Source organism: Mustela lutreola, chromosome 4 (assembly GCF_030435805.1).
Source record: "Mustela lutreola isolate mMusLut2 chromosome 4, mMusLut2.pri, whole genome shotgun sequence".
NCBI lineage: Eukaryota > Metazoa > Chordata > Mammalia > Carnivora > Mustelidae > Mustela > Mustela lutreola.
Genome location: NC_081293.1, coordinates 143,888,540 through 143,913,799, shown reverse-complemented (window position 1 = coordinate 143,913,799; position 25,260 = coordinate 143,888,540). Strand labels below are relative to the sequence as shown.

Sequence of the window (25,260 nt, the reverse complement as noted above, 5' to 3'; positions counted from 1 at the left end):
ATTAGGTGGCTTAGCAAGTTGTGTGAGCTTCTGCTTTGAGCTATAAAAATACTATTTTTGAAAAATATCTTTGGCTTCTTGTGATTTTTAGGCCAGTAGATGTTGCTGGACAGAGCTCTGAGTTACTGGGGCTTTTGAATTGTGTTTTTTAACAAACAAGATAGGTCTTCATGAATTAACATAGTCTACATTTGAACTTACCTGAATTTGAGTCCCTTGTGCCTTACTATATTCACTATTCTTCTTCTATAACTTAATTAGATCTTTTGCTCTTTTATATCCTGTGGGAATTTGCAATGTATCAGACTGCAGGACACAACTATTTCTTTTGTCTTGAAGAAGAATAAGTTTTTAGATTCTCACTGTCATTTTTTAGGGTGTTTTAATGCCAAACATATTAAAATATATTATTTATCAATTATATTTACATTCTTCTTTTAACTATAACTTTTTTGTTTGTTTGTTTTGTTTCATGAGCCTATTTTAAATGACCAAACTAATGTAACTCTTTTGCACTCTGTTGTGTTCTCTTAGAATCTTATGGCTAGTGGTGCATGGATGGTTCAGTGGGTTAAAGCCTCTGCCTTTGGCTTAGGTCATGATCCCAGGGTCCTGGGATCAAGCCCTATATCAGGCTCTCTGCTCAGCAGGGTGTATGCTTCCTCCCCCACCCCACCCCCATCTTGCCATGCCTGCCTCTCTGCCTACTGTAATCTCTGTCTGTCAAATAAACAAAATCTTAAAAAAAAAAAATCTTATGGCTGAAATGTTCCTGGTTGAAAACAAGGGCTATTTTACTATTCAATTAAATCTATTTTGTTTCCCTCTTAAAACATTGACTTTTTTCCCTTTGATTCACCACATAATTAGTTGAAGGCAGAAAGTTAACATGCTATAAAGAGATGTACAAGAAATTATTACCTCAGAATGAAAATAATTATTATAAATTAGGCTGTTACTGTAGTATTTATTATCAAGAATATGAAAGACAAGCCCAAAGGCTTCTTCCATAATAATTAGACAGACTTCCCCTACCCTCTTTTTCCTAAACTTCACAAGACTTATTTTTTAAAATGAGTGGTATAATGTGTAGAATAATGTCATCGTGAGTGGCAATTTTCATAGGGAAGTTGTGTGAATATATGTTTTTGTTTTTTTTCTGCAGTGCCGAGAGCTTATATCCAAGCAAAGTGTTCAAATCTAAAACGAAACAAATCTAAAACAAAACAAATGCAAACTTTTCTTTCATCTTTTAAGTCAGGAAATATTTCAGTCTATCAGATTATATTTTTAGAAGAATAATGTATATAATAATTTCCTATCATTGAATTTGACATTTACTTTTAAATGCCTTTTAATATATTCCTATAAAGATTATCAATCAGTTTTACTTATATGAATTAGTGCTCACTATTCAGTAGTATCTCTCACTCCTTTCATTGGACATGTGTATAATCCAGACTGACATTTTCTTTCTTATAATTATTACTCCTCTTTACTGGTATTTTAATTATTTATAGCCGCAAGCATTTATTTGTCTTTTAAAAGCCTTCCAATCCCAATCAGAATGAATAAACAATTAAAAGGAAGAAAGGTTTTGTAGTTCTTCTTTTCCTTTTGATTGTGTGTGTTCTCTATAACACTTAAATTATTCTTTATGAAATTAGTATATCCAGGAAACTGGAGAATTACGCTTTAGGCTGAGTGAATGGAAAACATGTTAGTGTTTCCTTTGTAAGGTTTCCAGGATGTCACAGGAGATTTCTAATGTGCTGCTTGTTTGTATTCTCCCTAGACCTTTTTCAGTTTATTAAAATGCTGGAACAATAATTAAAATGTTGTTTAGCTTTTCCTATGTTCTACACCTCACTGAAAACATGTCGGCAGAGAAAGCAAACGTTCATCAGGGCTCAATATAAAACAGATTCCGCAAGGGATTGTGCCAAATCCAACCAACCATAGCAGTCAAATCAATGTATGTTTTGTTTTAATTTTTTATTTTTGCCTTTGCTTTAGCAACTTGACTCTGGTATTGTTGTTCCTTATTGCCTTATCATTTTATGGCATGATAGTTCCTAAAATTGACAATGTTTCCTATCTTTGCAGTGTATATGTTTGATGCTATAAACTGTAAGAGAAAATGACATTTAGACTCAGTAAATATTTGCTTTATGTCCTCTACATCTGTTTTACAGAACTCCTTTTTTTTTCTTTTTAATTCTTCCATCAATACCTACTGAAAACCGCTTGCTTCTACCTTTTGTCTAGATGTTACAAATTCTGCAGTGTCCTAATTTGCAAGTTAGGATTTTTATTATTATTAAGCAAAGAGTTGTTCTTCTCTCATCAGTTTGTAGACACATCATAAAACATGAATTACCCTAGTGATTTTTTTTTTTTCTTTTTTGCACTTGTGGAAGAAGAATATGCCTACCATGGAGGTGTGACTGTATGTTAGACCACACACCCAACTTATTGCTGTTGAGTCATTTAAAAATCTCAAGAGGCATTATATTTTTTAATTTGGTATTTAATTAGGCCCTCTGAAAATAATGGATCTTATCTTGAAATTGTCATTAAGAGCAAGTTTTCTTGGATAATTCTCTAATGTTAAATGTTTAGACTCTATGGATTCTGATTCTGGCTTCAGATCTGAGTTTCTCGGTTATTATCTGTGTGATGGTAGACCTATTATTCAACCTTTGTTGGTGTAAGTTTTCTCAGTAATGGAATTTACTTCATAGGCTTTGTTCTATTTTCTTAATTTTAACCCCCTAATGATTCTGTGAGATATCCTGTTTTATACTACTGCTGATTTTTTTTTTTTTAATAAAGATTTCATTTGTTTGACAGAGAGAGAGAGAACACAAGTGGGGAGGGGCAGAGGGAGAGGGAAAAGCAGACTCCCCTCTGAGCAATGAGCCCAATGTAGACTAGATTCCAGGACCTTGAGATCATGACCTGAGCTCAAGGCAGATGCTTAATCTGACCTACCCTGATGGCTTTTGACTTTTATGTTCATATTTACCTTTTCTTATTAACTTAAAATCAATGATGATTTTATATTGCCTTGACCTTGTGTAAAATGAGAAATGCAGTATGATTTTCAACCCTGCTTATTACCTTTTCACATTCCAGTGCTCTACGATGCACTTTAACTATTTTTTAAATCTTATCTTTGCAGAGTAATTATTATTATTGAAGCATTGCTTTGCTTCATAACCTATTAAAAGCAATTATCCTTATCTCTAGAGGTATAACTGATTTTTTCTTTTCCTATAACAATTTGTACATAGTAATGGATAAGTAGGTACCTTTTTCTTTTCCGTGGCCTTTTTGTATCAGGTTCCATAATATTACACTCCTCTGATTTCTTTTTCTAAAGTGTTTCTGCTCTTTCTCAGCCTCTTTACTTCTGTTATATCCCTAACTGCTGAAGGTTCCTAGGACACTGTCCTGTGTGATTCCTAAGAGTTCTCAGTTACTCTTGGGTTTTAAATACCCTGCACATGTGTGCTTGACTCATTTCCATACTCCAAACTCCCATGTACCACTGCTTATTTGATATTTTCTCTTGGATTCTCCCTAGCATCTCAGATTTAACCAAACTAGACTTTATAACTCCCAGTATCCAAAACCTGATTCTGGTGAATCGAACTTATTAGATAGTGACTATTTAATTTAATATTAATATTTAATATTTTAATTATTTAAAAAAACTGCTTTTTGTCTACAGTCTCTATTTTTCTAGTGAATATACTGAACATAGTGAACAAAACTCACTTTTGGCTAGTGCTCATTTGGGATACTTTTTTCAGTCACTTGACTTTTAGCTTCTTGTGTCCTTGTGTTTTAGAAGTGACTATAGAGCAGTGTTTAATTTATAATCCAACCTGAGAATCTCTGTGTTTCTATCAATGAGTTTAGTCATTTCCATTTATTGAAATTAGAAAAATAGTTGAAACAGGTGCTCCCACTTTTTTCTCTTGACTCCTGTCTGTTGTGCTTTTCTCATATTTTTTTTTACTGAGATTTTTATTTGGTTGCTTTGCATTTTTTCTCAATTACTCATTTTAACTTTCATCTTGAAATAATTTCAGATTTATAAAAATTTCAAAAAGAGTACAAAGCATTCCTGTACACCTTAGACTCAGAATTCCCAATATTAACATCTAATATCACCATAGTATCAAAATCAAGAATTAATTGATACAACACTATAAACTACAAATCTTACCAAATTTTGCTTTTTCTCCCACTGTTGACTTTTTCCTGGTCCAAAATCCAGTCTTGAAACACACATTGCCTATTGTTGGAACCACTTATTCGTCTCATTTAAACTGGGATATATCAACAGTATTTGTCTTTTATGACCTTTCCTTTTTGATAAATATTGGCCTGTTTTGTTATACAGTGTCTGTCATTTTCGGTTTATCTGATAAGCTTTCATGATTAAATTCAGGCTATGGATTTTTCACAAGAATATCACTGAAATAATGTATTCTTCTCAGTGCATCATATCCAGGGGTCACTTAAAGTATTTAGAAACCAAGATCTGGGCACCATGGGTTTTCCTTGCACCTGGTATGTCATTATTTGCAATTCCTTTCAGTAGATATTACTGGGAAATATACATGTTTTCATATACTTACTTCCAGATCTATATATGTGTGTTTATATATAATACATAATCTGTCTCAAATCAATTGAGTTCATACTGACATCTCTGTTTTTAATTCAACATTATGGATCTTAATAGCTTCTCCATTTTCTTATATATAATCCCTTTCTCCACCAGTGAAGAATCTTTCATTCTAAGCAGTAAATTTCCTTCCTGTTTTATCCCTGGAATATACCCATGTGTAATTCTAGAAATGCCAATCCATACCTCTGGGAATACACATTAGAATGAAAAACTATCTTCCAAAATTACTTAGTTTAATTATCTTCTTTGCCATCCTTTTTAGGTTGGTTATTATAACATGTTGGAGTTAATTTGATCTTGTTAATAATCCACTTTGGAAATCACCCTTCTGACTTAGTTGATTCTAATTGCTTATTTTTTTGAGTATGTAGAGCATTAGTGTGGTTCTAAATGTTACAACTGTGCAACAATTCTATTTAATTTGGAGTGTTATCTTACAGTCTTCTGCTTAACATTTCTTGGATGGAAGGTGGTTCATTAATCAAGGTAGTTAAATCCTTCTTTTGTGTAATAACTCTGCATGGATGTATTAAGTTCTCTCCTATTTGTCTGCTGTGGATTTGGCTAGTTTATAGGGGACCTAATTCAGTGCTACCCTCGCCTGTCAATATAGCAAAATCAACTTTCTTTTCATTTCTGTTATTTAATGGTGGAAGAAGGACTTTTGTGTCCTTTAACTTTTTCATTCTCTTTGATATTTCAGGAGCCTGTGTTTTCCCTTTTGCTTCTTTCCCCTTCACCACTTGGTTGACAGAGATGGCTTCTCTCTTCCTTTGTATGTTTTTCACCACCAGGAGAAGACGGCCACTTGGAATCCAGCATGATTTCAAGTCCCTTAAAACTGGTCATGCTGGTCAGATATGCACCTTTTCTTCCTATTTTCACAGTTAAGGCAGGCTTACTCTTTTTGGTGATAGTTTTATATCAGCTTTACATTCATCAGTAGCTCACCTCTTCCTTCTAAGCTTTTGCAGACTACCTTTTGGCACCATAAGGCTTGTGACAAGGCACAGGAGTATGAGAAATTGCTCATTTACATTTTATGATTTTCTCTTTTTATTTTTTAACTTAAAGTTATTTTGAAGTTGAGAAGTTCTGTCTTCAAGTTACACTGAGGTGGTTGTATATGTGTGTGTGTTTCTGTGTATGTGTAGTTTTATTTGGTCTTCTCATTGTTCAGTTTTGTTTTTCTTATCAGCCTCTCTCTCTCTCTCATTCTCTCTTTCTCTTTCTCTTTTAAGGTATTGTGGGAGCTGCCTATAGCTTTAGCTGCCTGGAAGCCCTAACTCTTTCTTACTCTATTTTCTCTCAACTGATAAAGAACACATCCTATTATTAGACATTTGTAGGCATTCTGAAATGTACTTTGCGTATGTAAGTAAAAATCTAAACTGTGTATTTTTGGTATTTTTAAATTTTTTTAATTTTTAAACTTTTTAATAAACATATAATGTGTCTTTATCCCCAGGGGTACAGGTCTGTGACTCGCCAGATTTACACATTTCACAGCACTCATCATAGCACATACCCTCCCCAATGTCCATATCCCCACCACTTCTCCCATCCCCACTCCTCCCAGCAACTCTTAGTCTATTTTTTGAGATTGAGTCTTTTATGGTTTGTCTCCCTCCCAATCCCATCTTCTTTCATTTATTCTTTTCTTACCCCCCAAACCCCCCATGTTGCATCTCCACTTGCTCATATCAGGGAGATCATATGATAGTTATCTTTCTCTGACTGACTCACTTTGCTAAGCATTATGCCCTCTAGTTCCATCCACATCATTGCAAATGGCAAGATTTCATTTCTTTTGATGGCTGCATAGTATTCCATTGTAGATATATACCACATCTTCTTTATCCATTCATCTGTTGATGGACATCTAGGTTCTTTCCATAGTTTGGCTATTGTGGACATTGCCGCTATAAACATTCGGGTGCACATGCCCCTTCAGAGCACCACATTTGTATCTTTAGCATATATACCCAGTAGTGCAATCGCTGGGTCATAGGGTAGCTCTATTTTCAGTTTTTTGAGGAACCTCCACACTGTTTTCCAGATTGGCTGCACCAGCTTGCATTCCCACCAGGAGTGTAGGAGGGTTTCCCTTTTCTCCACATCCTCGCCAGCATCTGTCATTTCTTGACTTGTTAATTTTAGCCATTCTGACTGGTGTGAGGTGATATCTCATTGTGGTTTTGATTTGTATTTCCCTGATGCCGAGAGATGTGGAGCATTTTTTCATGTGTCTGTTGGCCATCTGGATGCCTGCTTTGCAGAAATGTCCATTCATTTCCTCTGCCCATTTCTTGATTGGATTATTTGTTCTTTGGGTGTTGAGTTTGCTAAGCTCTTTATAGATTCTGGACACTAGTCCTTTATCTGATATGTCGTTTGCAGATATCTTCTCCCACTCTGTCAGTTGTCTTTTGGTTTTGTTAACTTTTCCTTTGCAGTGCAAAAGCTTTTGATCTTGATGAAATCCCAATAGTTCATTTTTGCCCTTGCTTCTGTTGCCTTTGGCAATGTTCCTAGGAAGAAGTTGCTGCAGCTGAGGGCAAAAAGGTTGCTGCCTGTGTTCTCCTCAAGGATTTTGATGGATTCCTTTCTCACATTAAGGTCCTTCATTCATTTTGAGTCTATTTTCGTGTGTGGTTTAAGGAAGTGGTCCAATTTCATTTTTCTGCATGTGGCTGTCCAATTTTCCCAGTACCATTTGTTGAAGAGGCTGTCTTTTTTCCATTGGACATTCCTTCCTGCTTTGTTGAAGATAAAGATAAAACTCTAAGACCATAGAGTTAGGGTCTATTTCTGGGCTCTCTATTCTATTGCATTGATCTATGTGTCTGTTTTTTGTGCCAGTACCATACTGTCTTGATGATGACAGCTTTGTAACAGAGCTTGAAGTCTGGAATTTAAACTGTGTATTTTAATTGCTCTCCCAACAATTTCATTGATCTTAGAACATTTTGGTCACTTACCTAACACTTTTTATGCTACTGTTCTTAACCACTATTTTTATCTTTACTATCTATTTAAATGTTACAGTTGTTGATTTTCTGAACACACTGCTTTCAGATTTATTTACTTATTTTAAAGCTCTTCAATTTTCCAAAGCAGTCTACCCTATTTGACTTTACTTTTGAAATTACTTTTCTTCCACTTGAGATACATCCTTTACTGTCAGAATATTTTTAGGAATAAACTTATATGAAAGAGTTCATATTTTATCTTCATTCTTGATATGTAGTGTTTGTGGTAGGAAGTTAAAAAGTATTCTAGGTAAACAGTGTTTGTTTATTTGTTGGAGGGAGACTATTTGCTTTTTGTCTACAGCACTTTGCAAATACTTCATTGCATTCTTGCTTCCATTGTTGCTGTGAGGAAGACTGTAGTGAGTCTGATTGTTAGTCCTCTATCAGTCTATTCTGTCTAGCTGCTTTAAGATTGTCTCTTTATATTTAGGTTTCACAATTCATTTATTCATCTACTTGTTGAATTTCCTTTTTATGAACCTTGGAATTTACTGGGTTTCCTTTATGAATGAGTTCATGTATTCTGGAATGTGTTCTGGAAATTTTTTAGCAATAATTCTTATTTTTATTTTTCCCCATTGTCTCCATTCTCCCTTTCTGGAGTTCTGATTAAATATATATTGGGCATTGTTATCATATTTGTGAAATTCCACAACCTTCTTTTACACTTCCTATTTTTTTTCATTTCTGTTACGAATTTTGAGTCATTTCTCCTACTCTGCCTTCAGTTTCAATCATAGTCTTTTCAGTTATGTCTAATCTGTTTTCTGACCCATGCTTCCGGATTTTTTGTTTGTTTAAATTCAGTAATAGTTTTCATTTGTAGAAGTTCTATTTCTTTTATATTTCAAATCTACATATTTGAGAATATAGTTCTGCTTTTTCGTTTTTGTGTTTCCCTCTTCATTTATTTGTTTTTTTTTTCCCATAGTTTTAAGAATATTTTGTGCTTAAGAAGTTTAATGCTGGTTTTATTTTCATAATGAATTGGTCTTTTGTTTCCTTCATAACTTGTTATTATGAATATGTGTATGTGTTTGTCTGACTTAACTGACTACATACTACATAAAATAGACAAATGGGTGTCTGTTCACATCTTAATGTATAGCCTACTATCTGGTGTCAGGTAAATTTTTTTTTTTTAAGATTTTATTTATTTATTTGACAGACAGATCATAAGTAGGCAGAGAGGCAGGCGGGGAGAAAGAGAGGAAGAAACAGGCTCCCTGCTGAGCAGAGATCCCAATTCGGGGCTCGATCCCAGGACCCTGAGATCATGACCTGAGCTGAAGGCAGACGCTTAACCCACTAAGCCACCCAGGTGCCCCTGGTGTCAGGTAAATTCTTAAATAGTTGTTGAAAGGAGTCCCTATTCTCATTGCGTCATGGGTTAAGTAAGCTTTTTTTCCCCCACATTTCATCATTAGAAGTTAAGTTTTTAAATACTTCCTGTTTAGAGAAAGTCTCCACTGATTGGTAATTTTTAGAGCCCTTGCATATCACAAATGTCTTCTTTTTTATTCTTCTAACACTTAGAATTCTAAGTTAGCGATCTTTTCCTTAAATGCCATTTTCTTGTGGTACTTAGCATTTCACAAAAGGCCGTCCTTGCCTATTGGAAATAATCAGTATTCTCTGTGAAGGCTATTGAATTTTTATATTTAAATTCGAAGGTAATATGTGAATATGACTTCTTTGGGGATTGTCTCTAATTTTGCCTGGCACTTAATGATACCTCTGTCTATAATTTCTGACGTTAAATTCAATTAAGGGATTTTTTTTTTCTGCATCATTATGACTTCTGCAATAGCTATTGTGTTTTCTCCCCAGATTTCCTTTATATAATTTTTAAACTAATGCCTTGACTTTTCATGAACTATTTCAGTCCTTTATTCCTTTGAGTTCTAAACATTTTCAAGTTTGACTCCCACTAATTGAATTCAGCTTCATATAGAAGTAGGTTGTCCCCCACCTCCAGTGAGATTGCTAATTCAAAATACATTTATTTAATACCTACATGAAATCTCTTATGACAAAAAATTTTTCCAGCTTTGTTCCCAGGCCTATGACTGAAGAATCTTCTTGAATCTTACTGTTGTCCTCACTTAGTAGGGTTACTTCAGAGAGATTTAATTCCAGTGATTCCATATCCCCCTAGAATATTATTTTGTACATCTGATTTTTTTTTCTTTCTCCTCACTGGGAAGAAGCTTTCTAGGCAACTCCTACCATTTATGATCTCCTCCATGAGACAGAACTCCACTCTGATGTAGGAGGGACTTCGCCAGTTTAGTTTTTTGGTAGTTAATACTGATAAAAAGAATACCAGTCTGGTCAGGATAGGACTCTATTTATAAATTGTGATTTAAAGTTTCTGTCTTGGGAGGCGGTTGAGTTTTTAATGTAATGGTAAACTTTCCACTTTACTGTGGAACTTGGATATTAAAATTTGGATACTAACTAATCACCCATTTAACCAATATTCAGGAGTCTAATGGTTATTAACTAGGTGTATTTTTCTTTTTAACTGCTCAAAACTATTCCAACAGTAATTCTCTCTCTCTTTCTCCTCTCTCATTCTCTCTCTCTCTCTCTTATACACACACGGCTACCACGAAAATATGTTTGCATTGACCCTATTTAAGTTTCTCCTGTATGAAATTTGTAATTAAAATTTTGAATATAAATTTTATGGGAAAAACTTAGTCTTTCTGCTTTAAAAGAATTATCAATATTTTTGTATTAGTAGTTTTTCTACCTAGACCATCCACTCAAGAACAAACTCTTCTGGATAATCTTTCTGCCCCTCCTGTCACCTTTCATGCATTATGGAAACAGTATCCATTCTTCACCATTCACACCTAGTATGTGTTGCTTTTCGCCTTATGCAGCCATCCTACCTCAGAATGTTCGCCTTGTCATCTGACTTTATCCCCTTGACTTGGTATATTAGTGTAAATTTATCTGTGTTCCTTACATCTAACTCCCAGACCAGTTATTCTTTCGTAAAAGGGGGAATCATGTAGCGCAAAATTGTAGCTTTGACATCTTTCCAGTTTCTAAGTACAGATACAAGTTTTTTCTTATTTTTGTTTTTAGGAAGTTATTCCCATAAGGATATACCCTTTATCTAAATACTTTGATATTTTGTGGCACCTGGGTGGCTCAATGGGTTAAAGCCTCTGCCTTTGGCTCAGGTCATGATCCCAGGGTGCTGGGATCGAGCCCCGAATCGGGCTTTCTGCTTAGTAGGGAGCCTGTTTCCTCCTCTCTCTCTTCCTGCCTCTCTGCCTACTTGTGATCTCTGTCTGTCATATAAGAAAAAGAAAAAAACTGATATTTCATAGATGTCTTAATAGTCATACACAAAGCCAGATCTTTAGAGAATTCATTAGCAATTTAACCCAGTTAGTATATATTGAGTACCTACTATGAATTAGTACTTTATTTGAGGTTATAATATAATTTGGGAGAGTTGCCTTTTACTATCTGCAGTTTAGCTAAGAGAATAAGACTTATACATATGGAAATCTAATAAAAATTTTAGTAAGGGATTGTGAGACAGATTATGATAATGTAAATTACTGATGTTCAGTAAAGCAGATACTAGTCATCACAGCCAGGTTTTCAGAAATAGATGTGAAGTAGAAAATTGCTAGGAAATCATTTTACTAAAGAAGGAATGACTGATGGTACCAGTATGGCTACAGAAATAGATTCTGTAGAGAAGTAAGAACTGTGGCTAGAAGGGTTAATTAGGTTGATTGTGGACAATCTTAAATGCTTAAGTGAAGAATGTGCTGAAAGAAACATGAGTTTGATCTAAGGGAAATGGTGTCCTAGTTGAGTTGAGAGCAGTACCCACAGGCCAAAAATGTAGCCAGTTAGGACATCCTAGAGGAATCAAGCTCCAGGATGATATGAACGTAGACTCGGAGCAGTTGGAGTGTGACTGGTGAGGGACATCACAATAGGAAGCTAGGAGGACTTGGTAACTGCTGGGAGGGTGTGTAGGATCAAAACATTTTGCTAACTAAAGGGATGTTGTAAACGAGACCACCTTTTCAACTTTATTAAGTTGTAGAATTGATTGTATGAATGATGTTATAAGAAAATAAAGTATGACAGTGTGACAAATCCCAGATCTAGAAATAATTGACACAATAATGAGCTGCTTGTTTCTCATGGTAGACAGCTGCTTTTTGGCTGCCCGTGTTTTATCCCTCGTACTCTGGCACTCAACACTACATGGTTTGGGTCTTTCTTATCTTTATTCTCTATTTCTATTCAGCAGAGTAACCATGCTGTGTCCCAGAGTTTTGGATCAATTACTTTTCTTTTTTTTTTTTTTTTAAGACTTTATTTATTTATTTGAGAGAGAGAGCGAGCATGTCTATGCGTGCAAGCACTAGTGGGGGAAGGGCAGAGGTGGGGAAGCAGACTTCCCACTGAGTAGGGAGCCCCACATGGGGCTTATCCCAGGACCCGCATCTTGGTTTTTTTGTTTTGTTTTGTTTTTGTTTTTTTGTTCTTTTTTAAGATTTTTTTTTTTTTATAGTGAGTGAGTGAGTGAGAGAGAGAACATAGCAGAGGGTGGGGCAGAGGGAGAGGGAGAAGCAGACTCTCCACTGAGCATGGAGCCTGACCTGGGGCTCTGCCTCAGGACACTGGGATCATGACCTGAGCAGAAAGCAGATGCTTAACCGAGCCACCCAGGTGCCCCCCAGGACCCATACCTTGAGCTGAGCCAAAACCAAGACTTGGACGCTTAGCTGACTGTTCCACCCAAGGGCCCCTGACCAATTCCTTTTTCTTAGCTCTTTCTACAGATACGTATTGAGCACCTATAGTATGGCAAGGCATGGAGAATAGAGGAGACTGCTGTGTGAGAATCATGTTAATAAGGAAAGCCAGGTGCATTTTCATAGTATTGTATTACCGAGGTATTTAGGGGGTCATAGTTTAACTCAAATGAGAAGGAAGCAAACGCTTTTTATTTGGAGAGGACTGTTTTGTTTTTCTCACACTCTGCCAGTAAGTGCTTTTTCCTGAAGTTTTGAATTTTATGCACACCAAACATTCATCTTCATCTCCACTAGGGGGCAGTGTTTTACTGTTAGATTTTTTTTTTTCCCCCTTCTGTGTGAGAAAAAGGTATATGAATTTTTTGATTTGGTATTATCTTACAAATGTAATAAAAATGTTAAAAGATTTCTAAGTATAATTTAACATTTTTACATATCATATATTCTGTATTTTTGTATATTGTACATGCTTTCTATAAAGATATGTAGATATAAATGTATGTATGGATATAGATTGTGCTCTTTTATTTTTTTGGAAGCTTTTGACATTTTCTGGCGTTTAAAAAAATTTTTTATTAACATATAATGTATTAGACATTTTCTGGCATTTTGATAATTTTTGCATGAGTTCACCAAAATAAGGATTGATGGCAGAAGGATATTAGTGTCAAAATGAGGGCAACCTGGATTTTGGACAGTTTTGTAACTCATGGAAACTGAATTAGACTTTAGGAATGGAAGTTGCTGAGACAATGTACTGTTTACCTTTCAAAAAGGACTGTGTAATCTCCTGAGACATCTAAAGCCTAAATATGTATATACATATATCTTAACTTTATAGTTTTCCTTTTAACAGAAGACATTGTGTTCTTTAGGAGTGATGTGTGTGGAGGATGAATATCTCTAAAAGATTTCCTTTCAGGTTGTCTATAAAGATTTGGACAGCAATGATGTCATAGCTTTTCCTGCTATTCTTTGAGAGCATATTCCACAAAATCCACATAAATTTGATCCTAACAGCATACTATAAATTTATGTCCCATTAATTCAAATACTGAGAGCTGTGTAGTACAGTAATATAAATAAATATATTAAAATAAGCCTTTTAACAAGTTCTTCAAGTTTATGTACACTGGGAATAGTTTTGCCCTAAGCTGTCCTTGAGAAAATGGAAGGGAGCATTTAGTGAGTAAGGAATTTTGAAGATGTAGGCATTATAGAAAATTGATGACTTATACACACTTCTGAGATGTAATTTCTCTGGAACTGCAGTCTTGTCCAAATAGTAATAGGTGATGGGAAGGTGGGAATGAAGAGCCACTATAAATTATGGAGGTTTTTCCTGTCATTCCCAATCTTCTATGAAAATAGTGACATCTCCTACTTGTCCTGATTTCCCAAATTTTGCCAATGGCTTAGAAGTCCCATGAGAATTTCTGCATCAAAACTCTAGGACTCCATTGAAGATGATAGACACATAAAACTGTCATAAGGAAACCTACTATCAACCGGAAAACAAAACAAGTCACATACAAAAAACACTGAAGTCCAGGATTCAGTTGACAAGACTTAATTACTCTGGAGTAAATTTAGAATTACCTTATGTGTTTAAGAGAGAATATTAATTAGAGCTTTTGTAGTGTCTTTCATCTAAGCATAATATATGTCATCTTAATCTTGAAATGACAAGGGATAAAGAAATAGCCAAATTTGGTGTTTCTCGATAAAACCCATGTGAATTCCCATTCTAAGTAATTCAGTTTGAGGGTATAGAAAACTTAAAAGAGCTATTATATATTTATATTTCATCTCATGTTTTTCCCAATATTTAAAAAAATCTGACTATTGAGAAACTCTTCAGGATATGAATGAGCAATTGTTAATGTACTGAATAAAATTAAGTATAAACTTTTTGTTGTTTCCTTTAGCTTGACTTCCACAATGTTTTTCTTAACCTCTAAGTCAGCAGAAGAAAGCTAAGGCCTTGTGAATTATTAATATAATTCTTTCTTGGACCTTTTATTGAAGACTAAAAAATATGTTTTCTTTGCAGATTTTGAAGTTTTTTTATGGAGATGAATGTTTCCTGGAAATTTGGACAGTGTTCTGTATTATTGATTTTATGTGATAACAAATGAAATTTAGTTCCCAGGATTTAAACAGTCTTGAAACTAAATTTTAAAACAACTTATTTTTCTTATTAGAAGAATAAGTTATGTTCATTATGGAAATTTTGAGAGTAAAACACAGAGAAGAAATGAGAACAGCCATGAATCCATCATCCAAAAGTAACTCTTGTTGGGGCCCTCAGTGGCTCAGTCAGTTAAGTGTCTGCCTTCCGCTCAGGTCATGATCTCAGGGGTCCAGGGATTGAGTACCAAGTGGGGCTCCGTGCTCAGCAGGGAGCCGGCTTCTCCCTCTCCCTCTGCTTGAGCTCTTTTGTACTCTCTCTCAAATAAATACATAAAATCTTTAAAAAAATAATTCTTGTTAACATTTTGATATTTCCCCTCCTAGTATTTTAAGAAATCAGGCCCATCCGTTCTTTATTTCCTTTCTGACTGGCTTCTATTTTTTAAATACACTTGTAACCAAGAAAGAAATTGAATGCTGCATTTTTGAGCTGGAAGTTATGTTTTTATTGTTTTATGACAGGATAGAGTTAGTATTTTTTTTTATTTTTGCCCAGTTTTATTGGGAAGTAACTGATAAGAGTTAGCAATTTTTAAGATTTTTCTCAAAAATTTGACATAGCTGTGAATAGGATAATAGGAAACAAGGCATTATGATGAAGATCTTTTAGATTTAAGAGATAATGCAGACTAACTCATCTTGCCTCACTAAATAGCCTTCTGTTTTTCCTTAAATTCAAGAAATGTATTCCTTTGAGTTTTATGTGTGATTATGTCAAAATTGGTGTACTGCGTTTCAAGTTTATGCTCTTTATGGCTGGAGAGTAGAACTGTTGATAAATTTAATTTTAGTAGATTTATTTTGATATTTTTTGTGGGAATTTGGGTGCTCACTTTCCCTGCAATATCTTTGTGAGGTCTAGCCTATCACATTGTTACGCCACAATGAAAATCCGCCATGATTTCTTGTTCCCTCAATATCTCTTGTCCGTTCTGGACTTTGAAGTTTTTGCCTCCTCTTCTCATCCTTCCCCACCTTCCTCAGGCGTCATTCCAGCATCACGTGGTCTTACCACACTCTGGATTCCCTCATCCCTTTATGCCCAGCTGTAGCAATATTACCGCCTGGTTCTTTGAATATTTACATACATGATGTTGTATGTAATGGGTTTTTTTCTAGAAATGGGGTTGACTTTTTTTTTATGCTTGTTATTTTCATGTAGTAAACACTCCCCAGGTGACATGGCTAATGAGAGAACCCATATGTGATTTTCTAAATGTCCCAAACAGGTGTTTTGATGGTGGCAGTGGGGTGTAGCAGTAGGTAAGAAAGCAATAGGAAGTGGAATGGTAATGTGGCCCTAAGTAGGAAGATGGTTATAGTGATAATTCACTGTACTTCAGTTTGGATATATATGTATCTATTTTAACCTGTCCTCAGGCTCACTGATACTATTTTCTGCTCTGCCCATCTCATGTTAAACCAATCCATTATTAATTTCAAGTAGTATATTTTACAGTTGTAAATATTCTTTATTATAGATTCCCATGCAATGTTGAAAATAAGTCCATTTTTCATCAGTGTTTCCATCTCCTTCTCTTTTTTAACATATTAACATAGTTATTCTGAAATCCTTGCATGCTAATCCAACATATGGATTACGTTTGGAAAAGATCCTATATGCGGATGATTTTCTCTCAAGTTTTTTTTTTTTTTTCCTTTTTGCTGCTTCTTTACTCATCTAGTAAGATTTTATTATAAGCCATACTTGAGTAATAAAACTTTTTAAAGGCTCTAGCTTATTTTAGCTTCCTCCAAAGAATATTAAAAATTTGTTCTGGCAAACATTTCTATTATTGGGAGATTTACCTGATCTTCTGAGGCTGTTTAAACTTTGTTAGGGCAGGTTCAATTCCGTTTTGTCTTTATTCCCAGGCTGTAAGCATGACCTTTTCGAGCCGTCATCGAAAAGCCATGGATATTCACCAAAATCTCTTCATTCTCTCTGGACTCATATCTAACCTCCTTGTCCTCGGCACAGTGTGGCCTCTGAATCTTTGCCCAACTCCCCAGCTCTCCAGCAGCTCTTCTCTGCAGAGCCCCCTGAGTTCTTCCTGCAGAAGCCTGGCTTAGAAGCTGACCAAGGAAGGAAGGAACACTTAGCAGATTTTTAGGACTTCTCAGTAACTCTCCATGGTCAGGGACCTTATCAGCACAAATCCACGCCACCTAATAACTTAACAACTCTAAATTGTAATCTGTGTCTTTTCTACATGGAGAGGCTGTCATTCTCTTCTTTGGCTTTATTTCTCTTCTTTATAGTTTGGAAAAATTCTCTCAACAAGACAGCTGGGGTGAATGTTACGTAACAGGCTTTTCTTTCAAGGATTGCAGGCACTCGCAGGTTACTGTCCAAGAGCCGCAGCAGTGTCCCTACATATAGTAGATAATCAGATTGAACTGTTACGTGTGATGAGAGGTTAAGCGCAGCTACTGTGTCACGGGTGAAGTTCGTGCACACCACAAAAATAGTTCTCACAACCCTTGTGAATAGATGCTTACCTGGTCTCTGTGGTTTGTCTTGTCTGATTTAGTCCCCACAGAAAAGTGGTGAGGCAACAAATATTGTTAACGTGGTTTTAGCTGAAAAAAATAAAATGGAGAGCTGTGAGGCAACAAATATTGTTAACGTGGTTTTAGCTGAAAAAAATAAAATGGAGAGCTGTGAAACTTAAATAATTTGCTTGAAAATCGTCAAAACCTTTATTTGAATACCAACATTCTCATTCTAGAGTTGGTGCCCTTATCGATTGCATAATTTATGAAAGGAATAGTATAATTTAATTAAGGAATATACAAATGGGCTGGCGCATGTAAAATAACTTTGTAACTCAAGTTTTGCAATTCTGGCACAGAAACATCGTTAAAATCAAGAGAAATATTTTGAAATTGAGCATATACTTTTTGACAAATAATACACTTCATATTATTCCGGATAGCAGAGAGTTCTCATATGCCCTCTACCTATCTCCTTATTTTTGGCAACTAAAGTCCATAGTTCATTCAGATTTCCTTCGTTTTAGCTAATGTATATTTTTTATTACAGGATGTTATATTACTTTTAGTTTGTCACGTCTCCTTATGTTCCTCTTGGCTGTAACAGTTTCTTAGACTTGTTTTTGATGAACTTCACAATTTTGAGGAGGATTGTTCAGATATATTGTAAGATGCCCTTCTTTTGAAATGTGTGTAATATTTTCCTCCTGATTAGATTGGGGTTATGGGTTTTGGGGAGGAAGACCACAGTAGTCAATGCCATTTTCATTACATCGTATCAAGAACATGTACTGTAAAAATTTTTCAATATTCATGTTGACCTGGCTTTCTTAATTTTAACATTGACATTTTTGTTATATCATATTTGGAATACACAAAGGAATATATTTATATATACATATATATACATATACACATTTTTGTGCAGCTAATGATAAAACGATCAGCTATAACTCTCCCCCACCCTGTTCCCCCACCTCCTCAATTAAAAACACTGGTTTTCATATATACTGGCAGCAAGAAATGATTTTTTAAAGATCTGTTTGAATTTGCCTTAAAAAAAAATTGAATTAGCAATGCTTTTATAGAGATAGTTTTGAGATGAGTTTGAACTCCATACATTTTTGAACACCTCTTTGTACAAAATAGAATTTTCTGAATATAGGTGGTTCTCAACATCTTGCTTAATCACTTTTTGAATTTCTGCATTTTTCAGAAATAAAATGATTGAGCTTTGGCAGAAAGGGAAAATAGTGGAATAACATAGGTTCTTCTCACTGAATTAAACATCATTCCAAATGATGCCTATAGATATTGCAGAAATAAATTAACCTTTGAAAGAGCATTCTTAGGGGCGCCTGGGTGGCTCAATGGGTTAAAGCCCCGCATCGGGCTCTCTGCTCAGCAGAGAGCCTGCTTCCCCCTTTCTCTCTGCCTACCTCTCTGCCTACATGTGTTCTCTGTCTGTCAAATAAATAAATAAATAAATCTTTAAAAAAAAAAAAGCATTCTTACATTCATTAGTGAAAGATATATAAGGTAGGGAGCTATCAAAATGAAAATAGAAGATTTGTTCTAAGATTTAGAAATACAATTTTTCTAGCCCTAGGATCTTAAAACAGATTTCCCCCTTCTTTGTGTGTTGCTCTGCTGCTTTCATTATGACAAGTATAAATTGGTTTCAAAGAGGCTATACAGATAGTCTTTTTCTGGGGCACCTGGCTGGCTCAATCAGATAGTCTTTTTCTGTTTATTTTTAAAGGATAAACTAATTTTCATCATCTGTTCTATGCTTCAATTTAATAAATGAGATGGGCATAGATATGTATTATAAACCCTGTGTTATTGTAATTAATCATTAAGAGTTACAGATTCATATTCAGAGTTCATTTATATTTTGTTCAGTTTAAGAATGTTCATTTATGTATTTATGAATGATATCTGCTCCTGTATAAGTGTATCACATTTTAAGCCCAAACATATTTGTCTTTAGAATGGTTTACGTGTGATTTAGGTCTTGTGATATTAAGGAAACCAGTATAACATTTGAAATCCAGTATTGCAAGATGCAAAGTAGCCACCATTCAATTCCTTGTGGGCTTTCCCCAGGTCTACGCCTTAGAACACAATCAGGGAAATTGATGGAAAAGTGTAGCTTAAGCAGAGGTGGTCTCTCATTACCGTCCTCATAGATGGCGAACCTATATGCCTCTGTGCTGGTGAAGGTGTAGTAGTGGAAATGTTTTGATAATATTCTTTGTACCATTGCCAGGCTTCCTGCCAAATATGCAAATAGGAGTAAGCAAAGTAACCCCAAAATGGTCAATGTTAAGAAACGTCTTAAACAGAAAGGGTGATGATATCTCTATCATAGCCTCCTTTGTTCTGAGTTCATTATAATTTATGGAGAGTGCTGCCATGTGGTGGGCATTGAACTAAGTGTTCTTTATTCAAAGACAAAATGAAAAATACTTTACATAAAGAAACTCATCATCTGGTGGAATAGATGGTCAACTAAAAAGACTATTAGAATTCAGTGTGCTGGAGGAATTAATAGCTATGGAAACAGAGAGTTGCCTCACCCAGCTGGCCTGCGGGCTGGGGTACAGGTAGATTGCAACCAATGATAACTGAGTGGAACCACAAGGAATAACTAGGGTCAGCTAAGCTAGAAACGGTGTGAGATAGCTTTCCTGGCAAAGGGATTCGCTGGGGCAAAGGAATGGAAGTTTAGAAAAGTACCTTGTTTGGGCAATCTTAAGCAGTTCTGTGTGGCTTGGGGAACTGAGTGAATATAAGGGAATGACAGGAAGAGGTTTGAAAGATAAAAAGGTAGAGTTCTGACTTGATCCTGAAGTTCGGAGGTAGCCTTGAAAGGATTTTAGGCAGAGTAGTGATCAGATCTCTATGTTAAAATAAATATCCTGACTGCTGTGTGGGAAACAGAGCAGAAGGGGACATGACTTCAGAGAGACTGTTCACAAGATCGTTCCTGTAATTTAGGATAGAGATGTTTTGCTGGCAGAACCAGTTTGAATGGAGTAAATGGATTCAAGAAATATTAAGAAGGTAGACGCAGTAGGTACTGGTGATACACCTAACACTAGGAAAGGCTGTGAAGGATGATGTGGGCATTTAGAAGTTGATTACCAGGTCCCTCTTTTTGAACCTAGCACAATTCACAACACAGAGACTCTAAAGATAATTAGCTCTGTTTTGACTTTCCCTTCCCCTTCATCCCTCTCAAGAAACTTAAACAGTTGGAATAAACATATATTCATAGGCAATATGATTTCACAGGCAAAACCACATTTTAGCAACTTGTGAGAAACTCATTTCACTAATGTGCCTGACCTTACTTCACAAACAACAAGCCTTTTTTATTTTTCCTCCCAGACTGGTGTTCACAGTTTATAACAAAGTCTCTTATTGGGGAACACTCAGAAAGATGAAGGAAAGGCTTGTATCATCGATGAAATATTCACACTTGTATAAAGAGCCAGAGTTGGTCAGATACAGGATTAAGGGAAAATCTTTTGTTTCATGCTGCTAGCATTTGAAAATGTGTCAGTGTTTTCCTGGTATCTTCAGGAGATATATTTTGTATATAATGAACAGTGCTTGTGAAAGCATTTCTCCTTTATTGGAGGGACCACATACATACTAGTGACTGGTCTGAGTTCCACAGAATGCCAAGTCCAGAGAGCAGGGGACCTTGAAAAGTGTCTCCCTGAACTCATAAAAACAGGAGGATAGTAGTTGAGAGAGGCTGATTGGGAAGATGTTGATCAAAGAGTGCAAACTTCCAGTTGTGAGGTGAATTAGTTATGGGATTATGTATAGCATGGTGACTACAGTTAATATCATATACTTGAAAGTGGCTAAGAGAGTAGATCTTGAATGCTTTCACTACCCTCTCAATGGTATGTATGTATAAGGTGATGGATTAACGAATCTTTTTGTAGTAATCATTTCATAACATATAGGTATATCATAACATTACACTGTACACTTCACACTTACATGTTATGTGTTAATTATCTCTCTATAAAGCTGATGGGGAAAAAACCTAAAAATATTTTAAAAAAACCCTAAAACCCTAAAAATATATTAAAAGAGTAAAGAAACCGTTAAATTTAATGTGTGACATATTTTCTTTTTAAAATAATCATTGTTTAATCTTTTTTTATTTCCAGGATGAGCAGAAGCTACAAGCAAGTTTAAGGGAAGGAGCCACGATTATTACCACTTTAATCAAAGAAAGAAATTCTGGACTTGTTGGTCAACTACTGATAGCATGAAGAACACAGAGAAAATTACGTTGTGGGTTTTTAGAAACATTTACCTAGGCATCTCTGCCATTCTTCCCACCCTACTGCATATGGTAAAATGTTTAAGTTGTCCTTCATGTCTCACAATTTGTAGAATGTGATGTTTGGGTTATAGAAATGAATCTGTGTTTATATCTGTGGGGAAAAAACCACTTTTGTGCATGTCCAATATAAATTAATCAGAAAATATGCGAAGTAATAACCTTCACATAATCTTCTGCAAAGGCATGAAAAATCAAACAGAAAATGTGATGGGTGAGCTAATCCTCCTAGGAATGAAAATTTAGAAAACTTCAACTATAATCTTATTTCTGTGTTAACTAGCAAATCACAGTATCATAAAACTAGTAAAAAAAAATTTAGAATTATTTTTAATTCTAAAATTGTCCTCTTATCAGGTGATATTTTGACTTGTTTTCTGATTTTTGACACCTTAAAAAAATAAAGAGATAACAGGGAACTCTGGTTCAAGTATTTTCACTGTTGGGCTCATATAACTCTAGATCCATAAAGGAGATTTAGTTCCCTCCTGCTTTTCTGTTTTAAAATTGTGTGTTTTCCTCGGTTTATGAAAAATAATTTTGACTTATTTTAAAAAGTTTCTGATTTTTCTGATTATACTTAAAAGAAGACCAGAAATCTTCATAAAGGTGAAATTATTTTGGTCAGTCCCAAGTTAGTCTTTTCTGAAAGGTAGAGAGTCGTAAATTATTTTTGATACAGATACTGCTGTCTTTTTTTTTTTAATTTTAATTTTTATTTAAGTAGGCTCCATGCCCAGCATGGAGCCCAATCCAGGACCCGAACCCACAACCCCGAGATCAAAACCTGAGCTAGATCAAGAGTAAGACTCTTAACCGACTAAGCCACCCAGGTACTCTGATCCTTTTAAAGTCTTTTAAAATCAAGTTCTTACTCTTTCAAATTTCCACTGGTATGTACATGTTAAAAGTGTAAATGATTTTCCCTTACATTAAATTTTGCAAAAAAATGTATATACTATCATTAGCAATAGCTTTTATTCTATTTTTACATTTATAAAATCACATTAGGACAGATTCCAAGGCTTAGGTTACTTGTGGAAACTATAAAAGTTGCATGAGGTGTTACCAGTTAAAAATAAACTGGAAGAATTTCTATGAAACCTCTTCTTAACATGTTGGATGATTTTCCCTGTTTTTATCTAGGACCTATATTAGTAGGAGAGTTTATATTTTACATTTAATAGTAGAATATAATGGATGTAAAGTAGTTTCTTCAGTTCATTCTCCTAAATGAAATGTTTTATTTCAGTGTAGCTTAGATCTAAATTCCTGGGCTTGCCACTTTTTTTTCTTTCTCTTTCTCTAGGGAGGATAAAAAATTATAAATGATTTAATTCAGAATTTTGATGGTGAAAATATGTGGGCAATATGTAGATTTCTGCCTAGAACATCTGTGTCATTGTTAAGGTAGTGGGCTGAGTGTGTTGTGAAAAGGTCCACCCCTACACCTTCTGAACTCTTCAGGTGAAACTGTTTTAAGAATTTGGAAGTGGTTATAAAGGCAAATAGGAAAATATTGTCAGGGATTTAAAGAGAAAGTGGTTTTGAGTATAAGGCAAAAATTGTGTCTGCTACACAGCAAAATTACTATATGGATTGAGTGCTGGTTAAGTTACCTTAAATTTCAAATTATTAATGGTTTGTTAAGCCAGACAAGAATTTATCTGGAAGCGATGACTAGTGACTTTACCCTAGGCAAAGGGAATATTTAGTATAATGAGATTTTAGGTAATAAAATATTAAATTATGACTGAAATAATCACTGTTGTCATCATCACCATTATGATAGCATTTGATTTTTTTCCTTACAGTTTACAAAGTGATTGTCAGCTTTGAAAATAATTTAAAGAAGTCTCCCCACATCCTTTATTGTGTAGGTGGAAATTGAGGTTCAGTGATCTTAACTACCTTGTTGAGAGCCATGTGACTGCCTAGTAACAAAAGGTAGAGATTAAACTTAGGACCAGTGAAAATAAGTTTGAAGCTCATCTCCCTGTTTAATTATGATGTTGGCAAAAGCCATCCAACTGAGAGGCTCTGGGAAGTAAGCCAGAGGCTCCTGATGAGCCTTGGAGGAATGGTCAAAGAAGGACAAACCATCCCAATGACCATAGGAAAGTTCTGAAGCTTGTGACTTTCCAGCCATCTTTCAAACATACAGAAATTTCAGGTAGGGGTGAAGGGAATGGAGAAAAATTTTGGCCGAGAGAGGGATAAACTCGTTCTTAGTGTTGAAGAGATCTAGAGACAACTTTGTGGTAAATTTCCATCACTGCTTCTTTCATGGGAACTGTCTATTTTCACTTTACTTTCTAAAATGTCTTTTAAAATAATGGTAAGTTATGCTTCAGCATTGCTCAAATTGTTTTCTACCTGTGCAAAATTTTGTGAATGACTATTTACTTTTGGAATATTTGCTAATTAACTAAATGTAATTTAGTTAGACTTTTGTGGAATTTAACAGTGTGATCAGTGGTTTGGTTCATGACATATTGGTCAGAGGTACAGTATTTTTGTTGTTGTTGTTTTGTTGTTGTTGTTGTTGTTTTTTCATAAAACTGCTCAAGTTAAGAGAGAACTTGTTGCAAGTATATGAATTTGCGGGTAAGAATTAGACCCCTCTACTCTACCCAGAGCCGTTCTTACTGTGGTCACTTCAAACGTTTTACACTGGTTTAATGGGTAAACTCTTTTTTTAATGCTGGTTATCATTATCAAATTTTACTTAGTACATATAAATATAATGATCATTTTATAAATATCAATTGCAGTAGAATATTTTCTTATATTAAATCTGTAAATTCTATTTCCTTTTAAAGTTGAAGCTAATTAGGCCGAGGAAGAACAAATACTTGAATTAAAATGTTACATGTTACAGCCATTTTGATGAAGAGCGAACTTATTTTCAAAGTTTAATTAAAAAATAAACAGAATAAATGAAAAAATATACATGATTTTAGGATTTATTAGTATGGTTTAAAATTAGTGAATTAGAACCAGCTGTGTGGATAGTTTGGTCATTGTACCATTTATATATGTTCTTGTACATTTTTAGTTTCAAAATTGTAAAAGATGTATTCATTTTTTAAGTGAAAAATAACACACTATTAAAGATTCTCACTGTATTCTTTCCTAACACAAAATATTAGTGATTGATAACTAAATGCTAACTGGTATTTTAAAATCCAATGGCAACTATCATTGATATTTAGTGTGTGTGTGTGTGTGTGTGTGTATATATATATATACATATATGTATATATATATATATTTTATACTAACTCAATTACAATGAAATAAATATAACATGTAATCTCAAAAAAATGACAATGTGATGTTTATATTACAGATGGAATTTGAGATCAGATTTATTATTCTGTAGGATATATTAAAAATCTGCAAAATCAAAGTCTCATTTAGATTTTTTTTCTTCTTCCCCTCATATTTAGCTGTTTCCTAGTAGTTACAGTGGTCGTTAAGGATATAAAAGCTCTCTTCAGTCACAAGTGGAAAAGAGTGTTGTGATCACGTAACAATGTCTGCATGGGCATAGTGGATTGAATCCTGGGTCAGTAATGTTATTTCTCTCCACTCAGCTCCCATGGGAGGAATGTATGTGCAATTGTTGACTTTGAGATTCCTCGTGTAACC

At 34.8% G+C, this 25,260-nt stretch overlaps 1 protein-coding gene across 1 annotated transcript in view; it reads left to right on the top strand.

Moving 5' to 3' along the window:
• CRPPA (CDP-L-ribitol pyrophosphorylase A) overlaps positions 1–24,725 on the top strand; it is a 311,086-nt gene extending 286,361 nt beyond the window's left edge. Inside the window, exon 10 of the mRNA XM_059171274.1 lies at positions 21,431–24,725. Within this exon, the coding sequence (XP_059027257.1) occupies positions 21,431–21,535 (105 nt within the window). The 3' untranslated portion in view covers positions 21,536–24,725. The remainder of the gene's footprint in view (positions 1–21,430) is intronic.
• Positions 24,726–25,260: the final 535 nt, after the last annotated feature.